This window comes from Phasianus colchicus, chromosome 28, assembly GCF_987193195.1.
Source record: "Phasianus colchicus chromosome 28, bPhaCol1.hap1.1, whole genome shotgun sequence".
NCBI classification, from domain to species: Eukaryota; Metazoa; Chordata; class Aves; order Galliformes; family Phasianidae; genus Phasianus; species Phasianus colchicus.
Window position 1 is genome coordinate 1,751,549 of NC_143463.1, and position 17,515 is coordinate 1,769,063.

Consider the following 17,515-nt stretch of genomic DNA (forward strand, 5'->3'; position numbering starts at 1 on the left):
CGCCGCCATGGGCTCGCGGTGCTCTGGGCTCCCTGACCCCTAAAGGGGGTCCCATAACCCACCTGATGCCCTGTGATCTGCCCACAGCCCACAGCCCATCAAAGGCTGCAGGACCTGTCATTTATCGAGGCCCCATAACCCACCCAAGGCTCTGTGACCCCACCTGATGCTCAGGAGCTGTGACCCCCCCGAGGCCCATAACCCACCTTATGCCCTGTAACCCACCCAGAGCCCATGGCCCCATAGCCCACCAAGGGCTGCAGGGCCCGTAATCTACCAGGACCTGCAACCCAAATGAAGCCCAGGTCCCTGTAATCCAGCTGAGGCCGTGGGTCCCATAACCCACCCAGTGTGTAACCCCACCAACCCCACAGCCCCATAACCCACCCCAGTGTCTGTAACCCCACCAACCCCACAGCCCCATAACCCACCCCAGTGTCTGTAACCCCACCAACCCCACAGCCCCATAACCCACCCAGTGTCTGCAACCCCACCAACCCCACAGCCCCATAACCCATCCCGGTGCCTGTAACCCCACCAACCCCACAGCCCCATAACCCACCCCGGTGTCTGTAACCCCACCAACCCCACAGCCCCATAACCCACCCCGGTGTCTGTAACCCCACCAAGCCCCACAGCCCCATAACCCACCCCGGTGTCTGTAACCCCACCAACCCCACAGCCCCATAACCCACCTGATGCCCTGCAACCTGCCCACAGCCCCGTAATCCATCAAAGACAGCAGACCTTGTAATCTAGCCAAGGCCCAGGACCCTATAACTCACCCAGGGCTCTGTAACCCCACTGAAGCCCGCAGCCCCATAACCCATCAACGACTGCAGGCCCTGTAATACACCCAAGGCCCCATAAGCTGCACAGAGCCCCATAACCCACCCAAGGCCCAGGGCCTCACAGCCCATCACGGACAGCAGGCCCTATAGCCCACCCCAAGGCCCCATAACCCACCATAGGCTGCAGACCCTGCAGACCCACAACCTGTATGGGACTGCAATCCCTATAACCCACCAGGGCCCAGGACCCCATAAGTCTGATATCAGAGACTGCAGGCCTTCTAACCCCCCCCAAGACCACATAACCACCCCACAGCCCTGCACCCCAGGCCCCGTAACCCCCCAGCACCCCATAACCCACAGGCTCCATAACCCCGCCGAGGCTCAGGCTCCCATCCAGCCCATCACAGACAGCAGGCCCCATACACCCTATAGCCCACCCCAAGGCCCCATAACCCCCTCATACACCAACCCCCCCCCAAATTTTGGCTGCTCAGCCCCATCTCTGCCGCATGCCTCACAGCCCCCTTCCCCAGGGGAAGGAAATTCTCCCACTGCAGCTGGCCTGGGAGACAGCAGAGGAAGATGTTATCAGGGCAGGCTCGCTAACCAGAGGACAGCTCTAATTATTAAGAGCCAATTCTATTACAGCCATCACAGCCCAGGGGCAACGGGGGGCCATGCCCTCCTGAGGGCCCCCCCACCCCCAGGAGAGCATTTCTAAGCAAGAAAACAGGCAGCACGTCACCATCTTAACCAACCTTCGTATTTCTTTATTTGAAAGGCACAGCTTGTACGTCCTTGATACAGCATTTTCAGTTCCTCTTATTATAGGTCAAGTGATTAAACACAAAAAGCAAAACAAGATCTGTCTAAAGGACTATATACAAACACCAGATTATTATTTAGTTTTCTTCTTCTTTCGTCGTCGTCGTTGTTCCATTTTTTGTATTATTATTTTTTTTTTTAGAAGACACGCTAGCGCACGGAGATAAGAACAGAGAAAGCTGCTGTATCCTCTACAGGGGGGCGTGGGGAGGGGAACGGGGGGCTCCCAGGCACCCAAATGCCCCTCAGCCACCCCCAGGCTCCCAGCCCCCCAGCAGTGGGTGTTCTGCCAAGGGGGGGTGGGCAGCAGGGTCCCCCCCACCCCCCCCCAGCCGGAGAAAACCCGGCTGGACACGTGGAAGTGCGGCGGTTGCTGCGGGACTGGTTAAAAACAGAGACATGCAGAACAGCGAGGTGAGAGGGGTTGGAAGGGGGGGGAGTTGGGGGGGTAATTGGGGCAGGGAGTTGTGCAGAAACCTGTAGGATTGAGGGCTGTTGTTAAATACCGAGGGGAGCAGTGGGTGCGGTGCCCCCGGAACGGAGCGGGATGAAGCCGGGCTGGGGGGGCGCACAGCGGCTGCCATGGTGCCACCCTGGGGCTCTGCTGCCCTGTGGGTGCTGCATCTGGCACGGACACCCCCCCCCCCCCCCACACACACACCCCCAGCAGCCCCGACCCCTTCACTCTAATCTGATTTCTCCCCGTCGTCGTCTTGGTGGGCGTCCCCGTCGTGGCCGTTCTTGTCCTCCTTGGCCAGGTGTGCCTGGGAGCCCAGGGCTGAGAGCGAGAGGAGGCCGGAGCCGGCGCTGACGGCGGGCAGGGATGGGGGCTGCAGCCCCACGGGCAGCGGAGTCAGAGGCAGCGCCAGGGCTTGGAGCTGCGAGAGCTGGTGGGCTTGGAGCTGCTGCTGTAGGGAACCAGGGGCGGGCGGGGGGTGGGAGGGGGCAGCTGTCATTGCAAGGGCACCCGAGCCCCCCGTCCCCCAGCTTCCCCTTCAGGAGCACCCACAGAGCACCCAGCCCCGGCAGCCCCCCAGCGACGACGTCCCCCGTGGAACACAGCCCCCAGCCCACAGGATGCCTGGCCTGGCTGCTGGCATGCTCTGAGGATGCGGTTAAACCCCTCTCAGCCTTGACTAGGAACAGATGGTGTTTTCACAGCAAAGAGCTGCTGCAGCTCCTGCCCCAAACCAAAGCCTCTCTCCTTTTACGCTCTGTGGGGCAGAGCAGAGCCTGCGCTCCCTTGCACAGCCGAGCAATGCTCCAGGGAGCCTGGACAGAACCAGCGGGGCCATCCCAGCACACACAGCCCATCCCAGCACACACAGCCCACCCCAGCACACACAGCCCATCCCAGCACACACAGCCCACCCCAACCCACTGGGCACACCTCCAGCTCTGCCAACGCAGGCACTGACCCCGTCCCCCCGCAGCCAAACTTAAACCTGCACCACGTACACGGATGATGGAGTTCAGCTCCGGCGCCGTCACCTGCTTGGCTCGTTCAATGGCTCCCAGGACTTGCTGCTGGTGCTGGGGTGGGGAAGAGAGGAATTTGGTGTCATTAAAGGCTTAAGGAAGGAAGGAGAACAGGGACGCGGCACACACAGCCACCCTCCTGCTCCATCCTTGTGGCCACGTGGTCCCAATAACTGTAGTCACCCCTCTGCACCTTCTACCCTGCCCAGCCCTGACACAGCATCAGACCCCCCGAAAAGCAAAAACACATCAAGCCTCAAAAATCAGCAGCTCTCGGGCAGCTCCCCAGGCCCTGGGATGCACCCCAGGCTCCAACCTGGAAGGCGCTGCTGTGGATGAGCCCTGCACCCCTCCAGGGACAGGAAGAGCTGCACTGAGCACTTAAAAAAAAATGAAGGATGGCTGTGTTTGATCCTGTGAGAGCACGAGGTCTCCCAGCACCAGGCCTGAGCACCTCAGTGCTGCCAGCAGGGTTTTCTTTCTGGCTTGGCAGAAGGACGGGGCTGGGGAGGGGGAACGTGTCGCATTAAGAAGCGAAGGGTTTAGAAGGGTTTAGCTGGGGCTTAGTTATCAGCCACCTCTGATCTGCTCAGCAAGCCACTCTGCCTTCCCCAGGCCAGGTGGGCAGCAGCAGTGTGGCCTGGCCCCCCATCCCCCAGCTTATCCAGGTCCCAAAATGCAGCTCCCCACCCCACAGCACCTGAACAGTCACCGCAGGGCTCAGCCTGGGGGCAGCACAAGGACTGGCAAACAGACATCATGTGAGGGTGCTTCAGCAGCTTCCCCCGAGCCCTCCCAATTAATTTCCCAGGGGAGTGGGAGGAGCCCATCAGCCACATTAATTAATGAGGCAGATGAACCTGGTCTCCAGGAGCCACATGGAGGTATTTTTTAATGTTCAGCCATCCACCCAGTCAGGAGCAGCTGGGAGTCACGGGAACGGGGTGAGAACTGAGCCCAGTTTGTCTGCAGCTGCCCACAAAGGGGACAGACGGACAGACAGACAGACCCACCAGTCCCAGCACGGCTGGGATGTGGGCTCCAACCTATCCTGAAGGGCTCGTCCTGCATGGAGCAGGCATGGGTGGGGAGGAACAGGGCACCAGCACCCCAGGGCTCCTCGGTGCCACGGGTGGGGGGTCAGGCAGTTACCTCCTGTGAAAGGTAGGGCAGGACCTGTGCACAGATCCCATTGAGCCTCTTGACGATTTCAGCCTGGAGAGGGGAAGGAAAAAAAAACCAAACAACAGAGAGGAATGGCATGAGGGGACCCCACTGCACCCACCCTGAGCACGGCCGGCTCCCTGCAACAACAACACGGGTGCTGGAGGGAGCCCAGTATAAGTGGGGGGACACCGCAGCCCCCAGATGCTTAAATAAATCTGAGCTGCTGACAGCAAAGAGCGAGTTTTCAATATTCTCTTCCCTCTCAGGGTCTCCAGTGTTCATTTAATGAAGTCGGGAGCAACCGGAGAGAAAATTTATTACAGACCCGGGTGGGGATGTGCTGAATTACAGCCACCATGCAGACACAGGTGGGCTGTGACCTTCACTTTGCTGGGCATCCTCAGCCCCCCACCCATTACCCCCATGGGCTGACGCAGAGCACAGGGCTGGGGGCAGCTCCTGCATCAAAGGCAGGCAGCAAACTGGGGGTGCATTAAAGCTTTTTGGCTGGGGAAGAGCAAAGCAGTCAGAGTTCTGCAGGTTACCCTCTAAGAGCCCAAAGGAAGAGGGGAAGAGGGACCCGCAGGGTTCAGGCGAGCACTGCTGTGGGCTGGGAGATGGCAGTGAGGAGCCGTGGCTCAAATCCTGCAGCTTGGCCAAAAGATTTCCCTCCCAAGGTGATGGGATCGGAGGCTCTGAGTGCATCTGCAGGGAGCAGAATGGTGCTAAGAGGCTTTGAGCCAAGCTGGGACACGTACAGATGACCGAGAGCTAAAGGAGCTCACATTGTTAGCAGCACAGGTAATTAGCCACTGAGGCACCAAACAGCTGAACCACCAGCGAGGGCAACCAACAAACTCAGCCAGGCTGCAGCAGAGCTCAGCACTGACTGCATCTGTGGGGTGGGGGACAGGATCACCCCTTCCACCCAGCCCAGACAGGTGTGAACCCAGAGCCAAAGCACCCGCAGGATCCCCTCCTTCCAGAAGGGTTTGTAAAGGCAGTTCTTTGCCAGGATGATTGATTTTTTTTTTTTTTCCTCCCAGCAAGAAAAGACGTTTTTATAAGGTCAAGGGGTGGAAAAAATGTGCAGGTCCTCCCCCACACCAGAGCTGGTGATCCCAAAAGCAGCGCTGACGTCTGACATCCTGAAATACCACCGAAGGGACAGAGGGCACAGCACGCAGCCCGCCCTCCCCCTCCCCATACCTGTTTGTGCATTTCAATATTCAGCCCGTAGGACATCTCGTAATACTGCAGAGCAGGGAAGAAGAGAACAGACAGACAGAATCAGGACTCCAGCAGGCCAACAAGCCCCCTACATCCACGCAAACCTACTGTCCCCAGCCCAGGTGGGACCTGAAATAACCCAGAGCCCACTCAGCACCTTCACAGAGCCCTGGCACGATGGTGAGAGCTCAGTGCTCTGCAGATGACTGCTGGAAAGAGGCACAGCCCGGCTCTGTTTGCTGTGCCTGGCCCATCTCCTAACGCCCACGTGGCTGCTCCAGCAGCAAATGGAAGGGCTCAGCACTGGGCTCCAGCTGCACGCAGCTCCAGCTGTTTGGGAAGGAGCTGCACGAAACACACACACACAAAAACCACCCCCCTCACACACACCAGCAACAGGCAGCTCCAGTGCAAGCTATTGGCAGGAGAAGTCGATCCCCGACCCCTCCAAGAGCTGCTTTTAAGGCTGATATGAGGACTTCAGAAATCTCCTTCCTCATCTTTCCTCCTCTCACTTCTTCCAAAGGGGAAAAGAAGATCCACGTCTGCGCTCGCTTCGTTCTGAGAGGAGCAGCTTGCTGCTGCTTTGATACCAACTGCATTGCTCTGTCTGCTCCCACATCACTGCTTCTCTGCATCCTGCAGCCCGGGCGGGAAGCAGGAGCACCACGCTGCTCACCAGGGCCTGCTCAAGTAGCAGAGCAGCTCTGCACGCAGCCAGGAGCTCCCTGCACGCTGGGCAGGACCCTGCAGTGCCGAGGTCACCGATTCTGGTGGTACGAATGGGTAAAAAACGACCAGCAGGCCTCCAGGTTTGGCTGTGTGAGCATCCATGCTGCATGGAGCAAGCATTTAGCAGTGAGAAATTAAGCAGCAGGCTCCTCCGTGCACCGAGCAGCTCTGTGCCAGGCGTGCTGGGCTCGGGGATGGGACCCACGGGTGGCACAGGAGGATGGGAAGGCTCCACCATGCCTGGGATTCTATTTTCCCATTCATTTCCACATCTCCCCGCTTCCTCCCGGGCAGCACAAGCAAGGATCAGCCCCTCTTTATGGACAGGACAACATCCCATAAAAACAGCTCTTCCCTGGCAGGTTCCTCCTCGGGATCCCAGCGGGGCACCAACTCCACAACCCCTCCACCCCAGATGCACCCCAGCAGCTCTGTCTGCACGAACCCAGCAGCAGCAGCACCTGCTCCCCACCCGTGCCACCCACACGCTGCCCCAGCAGCTCCTCACCATGACGTAGTGACGCTGCATCTCCGATTTCTCGCTGGCGAGTTTGTCGCATTCCAACTTCAAGCTGGAAAGGCAGAAAGAAGTGAGAGAAACCACGAGCAGGAGGGCAGCGGGTCGCATCCTGCAGGGTCCATCCCAGCCTGCTGTGTGACCCGGTGCAGCTCAGCGAGCAGCCAGAACCTCTTTTGGGGAAGCCCAGGTGCAGCGCAAGCCTCCAGAATGATTGCTTTTCCCCTTTCTTTCGGGTTCCTTGCACCCTTAAGAGCAAACGTGCTGCTGGCTGTGCTTTACGCAGCTCCCCAGCCCGGCAGCTGCAACCAGCATGTGCCGTGGTTTTATGTTTCAAACAAGAAACAGCTTCACCTCCACCAAACCTGCTGCTCCGTGAGCAGATCGGGTCCTGCAGCACCGGGGGGGGGGGGGGGGGTCAGGGCAGAACGCTGCACGATGCTGAGCCCCGGGGGGGGGAGGTGGGAGCAACGGGGCACAGAGCAACGGTTTGGTGCATGCGTGCAGCTAAAAAGCAAACAGCAAGAGAGCCCATCAGCAGCCAGCTTTTGGGTCAGCAGAAGCCATTCCGCAGGCGGAAAAGCGGAAGCATTTGGCTTTAAGTGCTCCCTGCAGCATTCGCGATCCAAGAATGGCAGCCAGCAGGGAGAGGGGAGGAAAACTCCCAGCGAGAGGCGGGAGGGCTGGAAGAGCTGCACACGGGAGGGCTGGCAGGGCTGTGCGTTGGGGGAAGACCTGGCTGGGAGCGGGGGGGTGGAAGGAAGAGCGTTTTCTCCTTCCAGAATCCCATCTTTCGGGGGCGGGCAGTGCGTTCCCCTGCCCGGATTGCAGCTTTTGGCCAAACCGCACGGCTGGGTCCCTTCCCGGTCCTCTGCCAAAGGAAGGCCAGCAACGGGTGAACACCGGGCCTCCCCCCGGGGTGCTCACAGTCTGCCAGGTGGGAGCTGGAGGCGACAGCACGCTGGGAAGGCTGCGCACGGGGGGGAAACCCAGGCTGGGAGGGGAGGGCAGCGCATTCTGCCGCACGGAGCCCATCTTCTGGGGCCACGCCGCGTCCCGGTCCGTGCAGGGAAGCGGCGGCAAAGCGGACGACCCCAAGTCCGGGTGCACGGCAGACCCCCCCGGGATGCCGGGGGTGATTTCTGGAGGCGGTTACCCGACACGTACCTGTGATACTGGGCCTGCAGGAGCTGAAACTCGTCCTTGATGCGGTCGCACGAGTCGGAGGTGGTGAACTTGAGCTGCTGCGGCAGGTGAGAGGAGCCCTTGAACAACACACACAGCGCTGCACACCCAATGGGGGGCCCGCAGCCCTGCCCACCCCCCAACCGGAGCCAGCCGCCACCGGGACCGCCGCCGCCCAAGGTCACCCGCACCCCCCGCCGCCGCTCCCGGTGGCTGCGGGCGGGGAGGAGGAGGATGGGGAGGAAGAGGAGGCAGCTCTCGGCGCTCCCCCCATCCCTCCTTCCTTCCTTCTTTCCTTCCTCCCCTCCTTCCTTCTCCCGGTGCCGCCGTACCGAGTGCCGGCTTTGTGGAAACATCATGTCAGGCTGCAGCCCGGCTCACCGCGCTCAGCGGTCCACCGCTCCGTTCCTGCTTTGGTTTGTTTTTATGGTTTTTTTTTTTTTTTTTTTTCCTCCCTCCTCCTCCTCTTCCTCCGCCTTTTGTCCGCGCCGGGCCCGGCCCCGCGGCCGCCCCGCGCCGCTCTGCCCCGAGCCGCCGCCTATTGTCTAATGGCGGCTGCGATCCGCTCCGTCCTGCGGCTGCTCGGCACCACCTGCCGCCCCGCCGCCGCCTCCCCGGGCCGGGCGGGCCCACGGCCGTCTCCGCCCCCGCCGCGATCCGGGCGGTGCGGGGCGCTGAGCCGCTCCCCCCCCGCACCTTCCTTCCTTCCTTCCTTCCTTCCTTCTTCCTTCCTTCCTTCCTCCTTTCCCACCCCCCAGCCCAGTGATGCTCTGCCCCCCCCCTCTCCGCTCCCTGGGTTTGGGGTCTGCTTTGGGACGGAGAGCCCCGCACCTGCTATGGGAGCACCGCGGAGCGTCGTGGGATCAGAGAAAGCTTAGAGTGGGGGCACCTTAAAGATGGTCCATTACACCCCCCCCCCCCCGTCTCCACCCCCTCCCCAGGTCTCCCCCCTCCTGGTCCCTCTCCCTGGGTCCCCCCCGGATTCCCTCTCCCGGGTTCTATGGGTCGCCCCTCCCCCTGTATCCCCCCCTATGGGTCGTAACCCCCTGGGTCCCCCCTTTGGTTTCCCCCCCCCGGGTCCCCGCCCGTGTTTCTCCCCCCGGACCCCTCCCCCCTGGGTCTGTCCCCCTCTGGACTCCTGCCTCGTGACCCCCCCCTGTGGTCATCCTCCCTGTGTCCCCCCCTATGGTCGTCCCACACTGGGTCCCCCCCCCCCGGGTCTCCCACCCCTCGGTTTGCCCCCCCCCCCGAGCCATTATGGGTCCCCCCTTCAGGTTCCCCTCTCCCGGGTGCCCCCCCGGTTTCCCCCCTATGGACCCCCTCCACCCCGGGTTCCCCCCATGGGTCGTCACCCCCTAGGTTGCCCCCCCCCCAGGTTCTCCCCTCCTGGGTGCCACCCCCCTCAGTCCCCCCCTATGGGTTCCTCCACCCTGGTTACCCCCACCCCCCCCAATTCAGGCTCCCCAGCCTGTCCTTGCATGGGGCACCTCCAGGGTTGGGCACCCACAGCTCTGGGCAGCACTGCTGGGGCCTCATCGCCTCTGGGTAAAGGATTTCTTCCTCACATCTAACCTCTGTCTCCCCTCTGCTAGTTTGAAGCCATTCTCCCTCACCCTATCACTATCAGATGGTAAAAAGTCGCTCCCCCCCCCAGTGCTGGAAGGCTGCAATGAGGTCTCCCCAGAGCCAAACACCCCCAGCTCCATCAACACGTCTCCATAGCAGAGGTGCTTCTGCACACTGAGCATCTTTTGCTCCCATTCCCACAGCCCCACATCCCTCCTGTGTTGGGACCCCAGACCTGGATGCAGCCCTGCAGGTGGGGCCTCACAAGGGCAGAGCAGATGGAACAGCCCCCTCCCTGCCCATTGCCCCCCATAGGTGCAGCCCAGGGGGGGGGCTGTGTGACTGCCACGGACCACAGCCCCCTAGCTGTGATCATCCAAGCAAACAAACCCCCTCTCTCTCCCATTTTGCAGTTTGGGGCCGTGCAAAGGCCTTGCACAACAGCAGCCTGACAACTTGAGTTGCCCTTCCTTTGGCCACCATGCCATCACTGAAGGCCACCAGGTGGGTCAGGCACATCTGCCCTTGGCAAACTTGGCAATCAGCGAAGCCCCCTCCCCAATTCTTTATGGTCCTTGGCTTGATGCTGCAGGATCTGAGCCCCCTGGCGATGTGGGGCTCACCATCACGTTGTGCCATTACAGTATGGGGCTCTCCATTGTAATGCAGGGCTCTCCATTGCAATGTGGGGCTCACCATCACAGTGCAAGGCTCACTATCACAGCGTGGGGCTCACCATTGCAATGCAGGACTCACCATTGCACCACAAGGCTCACCATTTACATTGTGGGGCTCACCATTGCAATGTGGGGCTCACCATTGCAGTATGGGGCTCACCATCATGGTGTGGGGCTCACCATTGCAATGAAGGGCTCACCATCACAGTGCAAGGCTCACCATCACAATATGGGGCTCACCATTGCAATGCAGGACTCACCATTGCAGTATAGGGCTCACCATCACAGTGTGGGGCTCACCATTGCAATGCAGGGCTCACCATCACAGCACAGGGCTCAGTATCACATTGCAGGGCTCACCATCACAGTGCAAGGCTCACCATCACAGTGCAAGGCTCACCATTGTAATATGGGGCTCACCATCATGGTGTGGGGCTCACCATTGCAATGAAGGGCTCGCCATTGCAGTGCAAGGCTCACTATCACAGTGTGGGGCTCACCATTGTAATGCAGGACTCACCATTGCAGGATGGGGCTCACCATCACAGTGCAAGGCTCACCATCACAACATGGGGCTCACCATTGCAATGCAGGGCTCACCATCGTATTGCAAGGCTCACCATCACAGTGCAAACCCCCACCATCGCAATGTGGGGCTCAATTTTTGACTTGCAATGCCCCAGGGATCCCCACAACAAAGCACTGCTTCTTCTCTGCTTTGCTTTGCTGGAAGAAACCATGCCCAGAGCAGCAGAGCCCTATGGGCAGAGGCAGCAGTGCTCCAGTGAACAGAGAAACGCTGCTGGATCCCTGCATGGCAAAAACAAGGAGTGAGGAGCAGGGCTGGTGTGTGCACAGGGAGCCTTCCTCAATTTCGGCTGCTGTTCTCTGTCTGTCTTGAAAAATCAGTGCATTTTCTGATTAAAAATAAAACCTCACACGTCATGGCTCCAGCAATGAAGGCTGGGCTGTTGTGCTATTTATTTTTAAAGAGAACAATATAGCAGCTGAGTTATTGTGACAGCTCCTGCATATTGTGCAGTAGCTTTTTCCCTCCGACGTCTCCATATTAGTGAAATCTGTGACAGCTTCCTGCCAAGGATTATTAATAGTGCAGGCAGGCTTTGTGTCCCTGAGGGATAGGGGTTGGAAATGGGGTGGGCCATCGCCCCGGAGCAGATCAGTGCTGAGGTCCCCATTTTTGGTGCCCTCTTTTTGGTTGAAAAGCCCTTGGAGCAGGTCTCATCCCTGCAGCACGCCCCATGCAACACGTTGTGTGTGCTCACAAGTGATGCTCCCTGCATTTTCCATCCCATGGGATGCAGTGTTGCCCTGCACAGAAGGTGCTGACCCCGTGTGCAGGTGAAGGGAAGGAGCATCTCAGCTCTCCTTCTGCCCATAACAACGTGCTGCTGCTCCCTTCCAAGCAAAAAATGAAATGTTCCTTTATTGGCTTTCACGTTGGCTACAAAAGATTCCATTTTATCATATTTTTTTTTCTTCTTCTCTCTTTACTTTCTTCCAGGAAACGCTCTAATTTATGGTATAATCTTGGCAAATGCCAGTCCTGGGGAACACAAATTCGCTTGTGCCCAGTAAATGGCACTTTAATGGGCTGCCTCCAGCTGGCCTGCGTGTCTGCCTCTGAAAAGAGAGGATTAGAACCTCACCCAAGCAGTGGGGCTGCGTGTGTCAGCAGGGATGGGGACGGCGGTGGAGCAGCACATGGAGGAGCTGCAGGGCCCTGCAGGCAGCGAGGGGCTCTTTGGGGCACGGAGGGGTTCTGAGAGCCCCAGGTGAACCCATCTAACAAAGCTGCCAAAAATAAATCAGTATCACGGAGAGCTTTTGAAAGTTATTCAGGTGTTCTGTCCCACTCTGACGTGGAGAGAGGCTACAAAGATGCTTTCTTGTCTTGGACATAAGGTGAAAATCACGCTGCTGTTGCAGTGGAAATGCGGGCTCTAAGAGCCTGCTTTCATCCTGGGAGGAATAAAAAGGAAAGTCTCTTTCACTGGAATGAAAGGGGAAGGCCCAGCAGCCGTTCGGGCCCTGAGACCAGGAATGCTTTTTGCTTTTTTCCCCTTCAGGACCACTCTTCAACCTGACCACATCCACCAGCTCTCCCATGCAGTGGTGGTGCTCCAAAGGAGAGCCTCAGTCCAGGCAGGACTCCTGAATGTGGTGCAACATCTCTACCTTCTGTGATCCCTTCTGATCAGTCAGTCTGGAATAACCAGGTTCCGTGCCTCCAGGTGGCTGCCATGCCCTCTGTTTTTGCTGCAGAATGATTAGGGGTAATTAGCATCCTTTTTAGCACGGAGCTGCAAGGAATGCTTCACGCTCCTTGCAGCAAAAGGGCTGTTGCAGCTGAGGTGTGAGGAGGAAGCACGTGGCTTGGAATCACTGCACCCAAGCAAGCCCTGCAACAGCAACGAGCATCAGCAAAGGCAGATAACCTCCATGCAGACCCCACATCTCTTCCCTGCTGCCCCTGTGCAGGATCAGAGCCCCCTGAGAGCCAACAAATGGATGTTTGCAGCAGCCTGGCACATACGGAAGACGGATCGCCACAACCTGAAGTGTCTTCCTCCTCTCAGCTGGTTCAGCAGCACTGCATTCCAGGTAGGGAGGACATTTCTTCCTGACCTCAATTTATGACAAAACACTGAAGCACGGGGCTGGATTGATTGCACGAGGAGATTGTGCCTTAGGAGCTCGTGTGAACGCTGCAGCAGCTGTGCTAATTCATCATTCCTTTATTTACGAAACGCTTGTGCAGGCTGAGTGCAATTAAATGATGTGCTTTGGGATCCTAGGAGATGAAAGGATCACGGTAAACGTAGGTTTGTTACCCTGATTTACCATGCACTGAGCCCACCTACAAAAGCCACGGCAAGCCAGATGCAAAACATACGGCTTTAAAACCAAATCAGCACTGGCTGTCAGCAGCTGTGTGTTTGATCTGGGCACCTTTTCTCCCTCTTTCCAGAGAACTCAAGCCTCCCAGTGACGTCTCCCTGTGACAGGCGACTGAACAGCTTGCAAAAATAATTTGGGGAGGGGGGGAGATGCTGAAACATCTGGCAACTGTGTGGCAGCACTGCTTGCAGTGCTCAGGATGTAGGAAGAGACCTTGCAGATAGGCTCATGGTCTCCTGGGAGGTGCTTTGAGAGTTGGAGTGCAAGGAAGGGGATGGCAGAGCTGCTGGAGGGGTCCTGGTTAATGCAGCGTAATGGGCAGGGGGCTGGCATGGCAGCTGGCATCTGTGCTGTCAGCCTGCTGGAGGGAGGGCTGTAACCTGTTCCAGGGTGATGCGAGCTGCTGCTGCTCCCCTGGGCCTGGATGCCATCCATCCCAGTTCTGTGGTTGGAATTCTGCTCCCCAGGGCTCTGGGTGCCACCCACCTCAGATGTGTGAAGGGAATGCTGTCCCTTCACAGCACTGTGATGGGAATTCTGCTCTCCAGGGCTCTGGATGCCATCCATCCCACTTCTGTGATGGGAATGCTGTTCCTTTATAGTACTGTGATAGAGATGCTGTTCCCCAGGATGATGCCATCCATCCCAGCTGTGCGATGCAATGCACAGCACTGCAATGGGAATTCTGCTCCCCAGGCCCTGGATGCTGTCTATATAAGGATGCCATTCCCCAGGTCCTGAATGCCATCGATCCCAACACTGCAATGGGAACCCTGCTCCCCAGAGTTCTGGATGTCGTCCATCCCAGTGCTGTGACAAGGATGGTGTCCCTTCACAGCACTGCAGTGGGGATTCTGCTCCCCAGGCCCTGGATGCCATCCATCCCAGCTGTGTGATAGGGATGCTGCTCCCCAGGATGCTGCCATCCATCTCAGCACGGTGATAGGAATGCTGTCCTTCACAGCACTGAGATGGGGATGCTGCTCCCCAGGGCTCTGGATGCCATCCATCCCAGCTGTGTGTTGTGTCTGCTGTCCCTTCACAGCACTGCAATGGGGATGCTGCTCCCCAGGATGATGGCATCCATCTCAGCACGGTGATAGAGATACTGTCCCTTCTTAGCATTGAGATGGGGTTGCTGCTCCCCAGACCCTGCATGCCATCCATCCCAGCTGTGTGCTGTGGATGCTGTCCTTTTGAGCACTGCAGTGGGGATGCTGCTCCCCAGAGCTCTGGATGCCATCCATCCCAGCACTGTGGCAGGGATGCTGCTCCCCAGGATGCTGCCATCCATCTCAGCACAGTGATAGGAATGCTGTCCTTCACAGCACTGAGATGGGGATGCTGCTCCCCAGGGCTCTGGATGCCATCCATCCCAGATGTGTGCTGTGGATGCTGTCCCTTCACAGCACTGCAATGCTGATTCTGCTCCCCAGGATGATGACATCCATCTCAGCACACTCATAGGGATGCTGTCCCTTCACAGCACGGAGATGGGGATGCTGCTTCCCAGACCCTGCATGCCATCCATCCCAGCTGTGTGCTGTGAATGCTGTCCTTTTGAGCACTGCAGTGGGGATGCTGCTCCCCAGAGCACTGGATGCCATCCACCCCAGCACTGTGGCAGGGATGCTGCTCCCCAGGATGCTGCCATCCATCTCAGCACGGTGATAGGAATGCTGTCCTTCACAGCACTGAGATGGGGATGCTGCTCCCCAGAGCTCTGGATGCCATCCATCCCAGCACTTGATGGAGATGCTGTCCCTTCTCAGCACTGCACTGGTGATGCTGCTCCCCAGGCCCAGGGCTCCATCCATCCCGGCTGCGTGCCATGGATGCTGCGTCCCTTTGCGCAGCACTGCTGCCCTCTGCCGGCTCCGCCGCCCCGCTCCGCCCGGTCTCGGTCTCGGTCTCGGTTTCGGTCCCGCCCCGACAGGCGGCGGTTTCCGGGCCCCGCAGCCGCAGCGTTACGGCGGGCCGGGTGGGGCCGTGCGGGTTGCGTTGTTGGGATCCGGGGTTTCTCCTCCGTTCGCAGCCGCCTCCCGGTTTGGGAAATGAGATGGCAGCCAAAGCCCGGGCTGCATTTCCCGACCCGCCGGGAGGGTGAAACCTTCCAACCTTCCGCTGCCCCCGACAGAAAATGTCGCCCCGGGGGGGGGGAAATCTGCAGCCCCGAACCATCTCTGCTGCTCTGCTGCTCAGAGCTCGGCTGGGATGTGAACTGTAGCATCGTGATCTAAACCTTAAATGGAGAAAACGCTGATGCTGGGGGGAGATGTAAGGACTGCACCCCTGGACATGGGTGATTCTTGGTCCCAGCTGTGCTGAGACAAGAGGTAACGGCCCCAGGTTGTGCCAGAGGAGGTGCAGGCTGGGTGTTATTCTGTGATTCGGTGTGATCCATCCCTGCTGTGTGCCTGGCTGAGCTGGGGGTCTGTGCTCACCCCCTGTTAAGGAGGGAGCATCCTCCTGGGCTGCTTGCAAGCTGCTTGCTTAAGCCATGCAGTTTTTCCTCAATTAAGTCGGTGATTGAGCAGCTGCAGCAAAATGCAGCTGGGATGTCCCTGCTCCATTCCCTTCACATGGAACTAAAAACACACACAAGAAATTGGGCCAGGAAGGAAGAAGGGAATGGGACTTTGAGATGTCAGTAAGGTGTGCTCACACCCCGATGGCTCCTGTGACAGAATTTCCTTTCCAGGGGTTGGGAGCTCCCTAAACTGCAGCAAATGGGAGCCATGAAGATCAGAGAATCCTAGAATGGCCTGGGTTGAAAAGGACCACAGTGAACATCCAGTTCCAACCCCCTGCTATGTGCAGGGTCACCAACCACCAGGCCAGGATAATTGCTCCGACCACCTCTGCCAGCTGCCCGGGATCAATCTGCTGGGTAATCCTGCTCATTAAGTTCTTCATGCAGAACTTAAGAAGCCACAGAAAACCACGAGGATCCCACGCCCTCGCCGGTCTGCTGGAAAACAGGCAGGGCTGAGCAGATGGGCAGGAATGTCCCTGCTCAGGCAAGCAGCTCTGGTCAGAAGCCAGCAGCAGAGGATGGAACACAACAGGAACGGCCTGGAAGGTGGTGACATGTGCTGTGATTGTGATGGGACGGCAGGCAGAGAAGGGCAAGGAAAGGAATTTGAAGTCTACAGACACACCAGTGTGCGAGGGGCAGGGAAATGAAGACTGAGGTTAGGGATTTGCACAGTGTATCAGTGACCAAGCTGAGGGACATCCCAGCTCTCCAGGTGCTTTCTAGCTGAGTCCCTCAGCACTGAAACCAAAAGGGAGGAAACAAGCAGACTGCCACTCCTTAGGACCTGCATTTCTGTGAGTTTTACGCTGATGGCCTGAGCAGGATCCATCAGAACAGATGTAAGAACCACGCAGGGGGTCCAGAGGATGGGTGTACGTTTGGTTACTTTTTTTTTTTCTTTTTTTGAGGAAACTTCCATAGTATCTTTTGTCCTTCGAGTTGTGATTGTGCCCAAAGGAAGGCAAGCAAAACAGCAGCCTGTAGCACGCGGCGCTGTATTCAAAGCAGCCTGAGGTCACTTCAGCACCTCCCAACGCATTGCATCCATCTGACACCGCAGCCTGAGGTCATGCAGAACAGCTCAGCGCTGCAGGGATACAGAAGAATCACAAGGTTGGAAGCGACCTGTAGGATCATCCAGTCCAACCGTCCCCCATCACCACTGCTACCACGAGCACTAAACCAGGGCTCGCAGCTCCTCGTCCAGACGCCTGTTGAACACAGCAAGGATGGCGACTCCACCGCCTCCCTGTGCAGCCATTGCAGCGCCTGGCCGCTGTGAGAGGAGAAGTTTTTCCTTATGCCCAACCTAAAGCTCCGGCTTGCGGCCATTTCCTCGGCTGTCTGTCGGCTGGGAGCAGAGGCCAAACCCCTCCTCGCCACAACCCGCCTTCGGGAACTTCTGCCCCTCGCAGCACCGCGCTGTGAGCGAGTCCTCAGCGCCCGCGCAGACGCGTCTGGGCGTCTGCAAGAGAAACGAGCAGAGCTCAGGAAGGGCCGGGGCCGCGCGAGCGCCGGGCGGGGTTCGGTGACCCCAGGAGCTGCCGGTTTGTGGGCCGGGCCGACGGAACCCGGCTCCTCTTCCGGCTCCGCGCCCTGCCGCGCCCGCAGCACAACCCCGCGGGCCGAGCCGCCCGCACCGCGCAGCCTCCGTGCCAACGCCGGGCCGCCGCAGCCGGAAGGGCCGCCGGGGGCGGGCGGCGCCGCGCCATGGCCGCCGGGTCCTCCACCGTCCCACAATGCCCCGCGGCGCCGCCCCGCCCTGGGAACGCGCGTCGCAAGCCCCGCCCACCGCTCGGCCAACCAAACCTGCTCTCCGTTCGGCGCGGAGCCCCGCCCTCCCGCGGGGGGAGCCCCGCCCCTCGGCGCGACGCGCTCTCCC

At 59.0% G+C, this 17,515-nt stretch overlaps 1 protein-coding gene and 2 long non-coding RNA genes across 7 annotated transcripts; 1 reads left to right on the top strand and 2 right to left on the bottom strand.

Annotated features, from left to right (window-relative positions):
* Positions 1–1,543: 1,543 nt before the first annotated feature.
* On the bottom strand, positions 1,544–8,542 carry TLE5 (TLE family member 5, transcriptional modulator). Of its 4 annotated transcripts, none has more exons than XM_031604693.2 (7): positions 8,262–8,542; positions 7,912–8,009; positions 6,736–6,799; positions 5,475–5,519; positions 4,251–4,313; positions 3,078–3,152; positions 1,544–2,524 (listed from the first exon to the last, which is right to left on the bottom strand). In XM_031604693.2, the coding sequence occupies exons 1-7, from the start codon at positions 8,286–8,288 to the stop codon at positions 2,306–2,308; spliced, it is 591 nt and encodes a 196-aa protein (XP_031460553.1). In that variant the 5' UTR covers positions 8,289–8,542; the 3' UTR covers positions 1,544–2,305. The 4 variants fall into 4 exon arrangements, with proteins under 4 accessions (XP_031460553.1, XP_031460555.1, XP_031460554.1 ...); XM_031604695.2 differs by having other exon boundaries at positions 1,544–2,527; positions 7,912–7,985; positions 8,262–8,540; XM_031604694.2 differs by having other exon boundaries at positions 1,544–2,527; positions 7,912–7,988; positions 8,262–8,539.
* Positions 8,543–9,351: 809 nt separating this feature from the next.
* Positions 9,352–11,312, top strand: LOC149914722 (uncharacterized). The gene is made up of 3 exons (XR_016460233.1): positions 9,352–9,748; positions 9,909–9,999; positions 10,701–11,312. It is a non-coding gene; the product is annotated as an uncharacterized LOC149914722 (long non-coding RNA).
* Positions 11,313–16,369: 5,057 nt separating this feature from the next.
* On the bottom strand, positions 16,370–17,353 carry LOC116236150 (uncharacterized). 2 transcript variants are annotated; one of them, XR_016460232.1, is made up of 3 exons: positions 17,274–17,353; positions 16,943–17,098; positions 16,370–16,720 (listed from the first exon to the last, which is right to left on the bottom strand). It is a non-coding gene; the product is annotated as an uncharacterized LOC116236150 (long non-coding RNA). The 2 variants fall into 2 exon arrangements; XR_016460231.1 differs by having other exon boundaries at positions 16,370–16,844.
* Between the last annotated feature and the right edge of the window lie 162 nt (positions 17,354–17,515).